Source organism: Vicia villosa, unplaced genomic scaffold (genome assembly GCF_029867415.1).
Source record: "Vicia villosa cultivar HV-30 ecotype Madison, WI unplaced genomic scaffold, Vvil1.0 ctg.002324F_1_1, whole genome shotgun sequence".
In the NCBI taxonomy this organism is placed as follows: Eukaryota; Viridiplantae; Streptophyta; class Magnoliopsida; order Fabales; family Fabaceae; genus Vicia; species Vicia villosa.
Window position 1 is genome coordinate 326341 of NW_026705895.1, and position 4035 is coordinate 330375.

The 4035-nt window shown below is 31.4% G+C and overlaps 1 protein-coding gene across 1 annotated transcript; it reads left to right on the plus strand.

Annotated features, from left to right (window-relative positions):
• The first annotated feature begins 1701 nt into the window (after positions 1-1701).
• Positions 1702-3146, plus strand: LOC131638503 (CEN-like protein 2). The gene is made up of 4 exons (XM_058909065.1): positions 1702-1905; positions 2073-2134; positions 2626-2666; positions 2888-3146. Exons 1-4 carry the CDS (start codon positions 1708-1710, stop codon positions 3106-3108), a joined length of 522 nt encoding a protein of 173 aa, XP_058765048.1. The 5' UTR covers positions 1702-1707; the 3' UTR covers positions 3109-3146.
• The last annotated feature ends 889 nt before the right edge of the window (positions 3147-4035 follow it).

Here is a 4035-nt window from a genome sequence, read left to right on the forward strand (position 1 = left end):
ACTCATTCTAACACATTTTATTGTTTGGATCTAGCTAACATTCACTTATGCTGCTTGGGATGCGGCTAAGTGTTTAGAAAATGCAACCATTTGAGATAAATATGTTGTATGAGAATCAAATGCATGAATACCCTTTGATTTCACAGATTTTTCACTTGAGTGATACTCATTCTAACACATATTCTATATTAACGTTTTCAACTTTTCATATGTAGCGACTAAAATGGACGACAACTTTTCGGGAGGATGACATTCTCAAAGAAATGGTCAAACATTCCATAAATCTACACATTTAATAAATCTGAAAACCTCTTATAAAAAAATTATACCCATATGAACCCGAGATTTTATTCCAATATAACCCTCAGACCACCTCGTCTATTTCAGAGGGGACAAATCTATGAAAGAGCCACTCCGCCTCCTCTAACGAGAGGCAATGTAAAATAAATTCATCAAGAAGATGACTATGATCCTGAGACTTAAAAAACTAATTCTTAAAATACTTGTATACATCCCTACGCACTTATACAACTTCCTCCACCCATTGATCTCCAACTCGAAATTTCTCCAGCTACTTTGCTTCATGCAAGCATGAAAATATCCAGAATTAACATCTTCTTCTTTAACCCAAGTTGCCCTGGATTTCAGGAATATCTGAGCATCACGAGAAAGCAAAAACTCACCAAGCTCCTGGAAGGCTACTGACCTAAAACCTTACTCCTCATATGTTGCTTCCGCCCTTAACTCCCACAACTCCAATTAATTCACACAATTCTTTATCTTAAACTCCATATTACCAAAAACATCCTTATTCTACACCTTGATATTTAATTTAAGAGCTTTAAGCTTATCAATCACAGAGATAAATCCATCAACCCTGTAGCTTCGGTAAAAGCCTCAAACTCAAGAGATTACATCAAACATGACCCCCGATTCCCTTGACTCACCTCTTCCTTTTGGTGAGTCTAAAGACAACACTGAAATCATAAAAGAAGACTCCCTAAAACCATTCTCGTGCATCCTCTTCTCTGCAGACAACACTTAGGATAAACATACACCACCCAATATCTATATATAAACATGGTTTTAAATTGCAGTTGTGGTTGTAGTTGCGGTTGCGGGTGTTGCGATGCGCATTAAGACTGTTGCAGTGTGAATTTTTATAAATGTTTGAAATATAATGTTAAAAAATAATTAATATTACATTTTTTATTGCAAAAGAAGTAAATTAAATTTTAGAATTATAATATTTTGATTTTTGATGAAAACATTTGAAGAAATATAATTGAAATTGTCTTATGTAGTGGTTCCTAATACAGTCGAAGACGTGATTTTAAAATCACACTGCAACAGCAATCCACAATATTGCGTGTACATTGCGTTTAAAACGGGATATAAAGATTCTCTAGTGTATAATTAATGTTATTTATTTTTTAATGTGATGGAACTGTAGCCTTTTCACAAGGCTCCCAAGTCTTTTCAATTATTTTTTAATGTCGTCATTATTTATTTTTCTCATTATTGATTCCGTAGTTAGTTGTTTCCAATGAATCCTATGGACGTACAAAACTCTATAAATATAGGGTTTCTGCTTTATATGTTCTCACACACAGAACCCTCAAAAGCAACATTAACAAACTAGTTCTCCTTCACCTGCTTCACCCCCACTCTCAGTGTAGCAACTAATCTCTTAAACTCATCAAAGCCATGAGTATTGTAACAGATCCTCTTGTAATTGGAAGAGTGATTGGAGATCTAGTTGATAACTTCACCACAACTATGAAAATGTCTGTCAGTTACAACACTAAACAAGTCTACAATGGTCATGAGTTTTTTCCTTCCTCACTTACCACTAAGCCTAAGGTTCAGATTCATGGTGGTGATATGAGATCCTTCTTCACTCTGGTACAACTCTTTCACCAAACCCCAAACTTTTCATATTTTCATCTTACTGTTTCCTTATGTATGCATGACATACCTTGTACTTCAGTTCCTTACTTCAATATATTCTCTTCTTTTTTTCATAAAAAAGAAAACTTATTTCACATATATTTTCCATGAATTTCTTACAGATCATGACAGATCCGGATGTTCCTGGCCCTAGTGATCCCTACCTGAAAGAACACTTGCACTGGTATAGTATACCAAAGACATGAACAAATGTTTAGAATTTTTTTTTTATACAAACCCTTAAGTCAAAACTCAAAATTACACTAGTTTAGTGTATAACTATCTACAAGAATCAATTTTAAAATGAGATCTAAATGATTGAAGGAATAATTAGTCTCCTGCATGCAAAAGAATATATCTTAAAAGTGAAAAAAAAAAAGTATACATTATATATATAGGAGATTCCTGCATGAAAGAAAAAAATATAAAATAATTTTTTTAATAAGTTGATGCATAAATTAAAGGCATTAAGCATACAAAAACAAGAGTTTGACACATTTACCGCTACTGAAAAAATAGCAACAGAAATTAGTGACATAATTACATGCAGAAGGATTTCAAATTTTTTGGTCTTTCTAAATTTTTCTTAATTTATGTTATTTTAGTTGTGTACTTTGAAGCTTGATAAATATAAAGAAAGTTTCTTGACGTAATAAAATTAATTTTTCCTCACAGGTTAGTCACGGATATACCAGGCACAACAGATGCTACATTTGGTAAGCTATTTTAATTTGGTCACATTAATTAAAATTATATTTACTTAATTATACGAGTACTTAAATGTGTTTTAATCTATGAAGCACGGACACTGGAGCACGAAAAATGAATAAATTAAACATAATTATAAGTGTTGGTGTCGGTTTCCGATTAGACACATACACATTTTTTAGATGTGTCGGTGCTACAGAAGTTATAATAATTAATTGAAATTGAACAGGGAAAGAAGTGATGAAATATGAAATTCCACGTCCTCACATAGGAATCCATAGGTTTGTGTTTCTTCTTTACAAGCAGAAGAGCAGACAAACAGTGATGAAAATACCAACATCAAGAGATCTCTTTAACACACAGAAATTTGCAGAAGACAATGACCTCGGGCCTCCTGTGGCTGCTGTTTTTTTCAATGCTCAAAGGGAAACAGCTGCCAGAAGACGTTGAAATTCAAAACCAAAACTAAAAGTTATGTTGTACTGCTATTTATAGGTAAAGTTATTACAAAATAAGTGTAGGTTTTTTAAGGGGTGTTTTTTTTTTAAGAGCACTTTGTTCAAAGTTGCAGCTTTGCTCTTTTATCATTGTGCTCTTAGTTTCGTTCTTGTTGTTGTTCTAGTTTGTAATCAAGTTGTTCATGGAAATTAACCTAGGTTTTATGTTTTTGTTTGAAATAGAAACATGATACATAAAATGGAAAATGCATATGGCAATAAATTTCTACCGAAGTTTTTTTTATCTTTTTGAGGTCAAAGCAACTTATTTCATATCTTCAAAGATTAGAGAAAACAATTAGGCGTAGTGTGCGTTTATCATCTAAATTTTTTTTATCGACTTTTAGTCTATACATTTTATAAAAATGTTGTGTTTTTAAGTCTCCAATTTTTTTAAATACTAAAACTACAAAAAGATAAAACTTTTTCATGAAATAAACTTAAAAACTTATATTTTAATGAGATATCTTTGGAATTTTAAAGTATTAGTAGTTTTTTTTTACTATCAAACTTCTAATTATGTTAATTATTTTTCAGTTAGTGATAAACATTTTTTATATAAATATTATCTAACTCTTTTTTTAAAAGGATAAATGTATAAAATTATACTCTTATAAAACAATTATCCAATTATCTTTTTAAAAGTATAGCAAGTTTAATATCTCAACCAATGTTCTTTATTTATGTGATTTAGAATATATATATAAGGAGACTTTGTGTGAAACTAAAATATGAAAAATGAGAGTGAAGTGCGGACGACCACTAGCTGAATTTGATGGTGGGAAATGCGTTCTTGGATGATGTAGTACGAGGATGATAGGATTTTCATTCGTCTTTTTTCATCAAATTATATTTACTTTCATCGTATACTCTGCCTTGC

Bases quoted from the DNA above. Each gene is read 5' to 3' on its own strand.
- LOC131638503 (XM_058909065.1), top strand. From the start codon at position 1,708: ATGAGTATTGTAACAGATCCTCTTGTAATTGGAAGAGTGATTGGAGAT. The intron at 1,906-2,072 runs GTACAACTCTTT...AATTTCTTACAG, and splicing joins TGAGATCCTTCTTCACTCTG to ATCATGACAGATCCGGATGT. The intron at 2,667-2,887 runs GTAAGCTATTTT...GAAATTGAACAG, and splicing joins CACAACAGATGCTACATTTG to GGAAAGAAGTGATGAAATAT.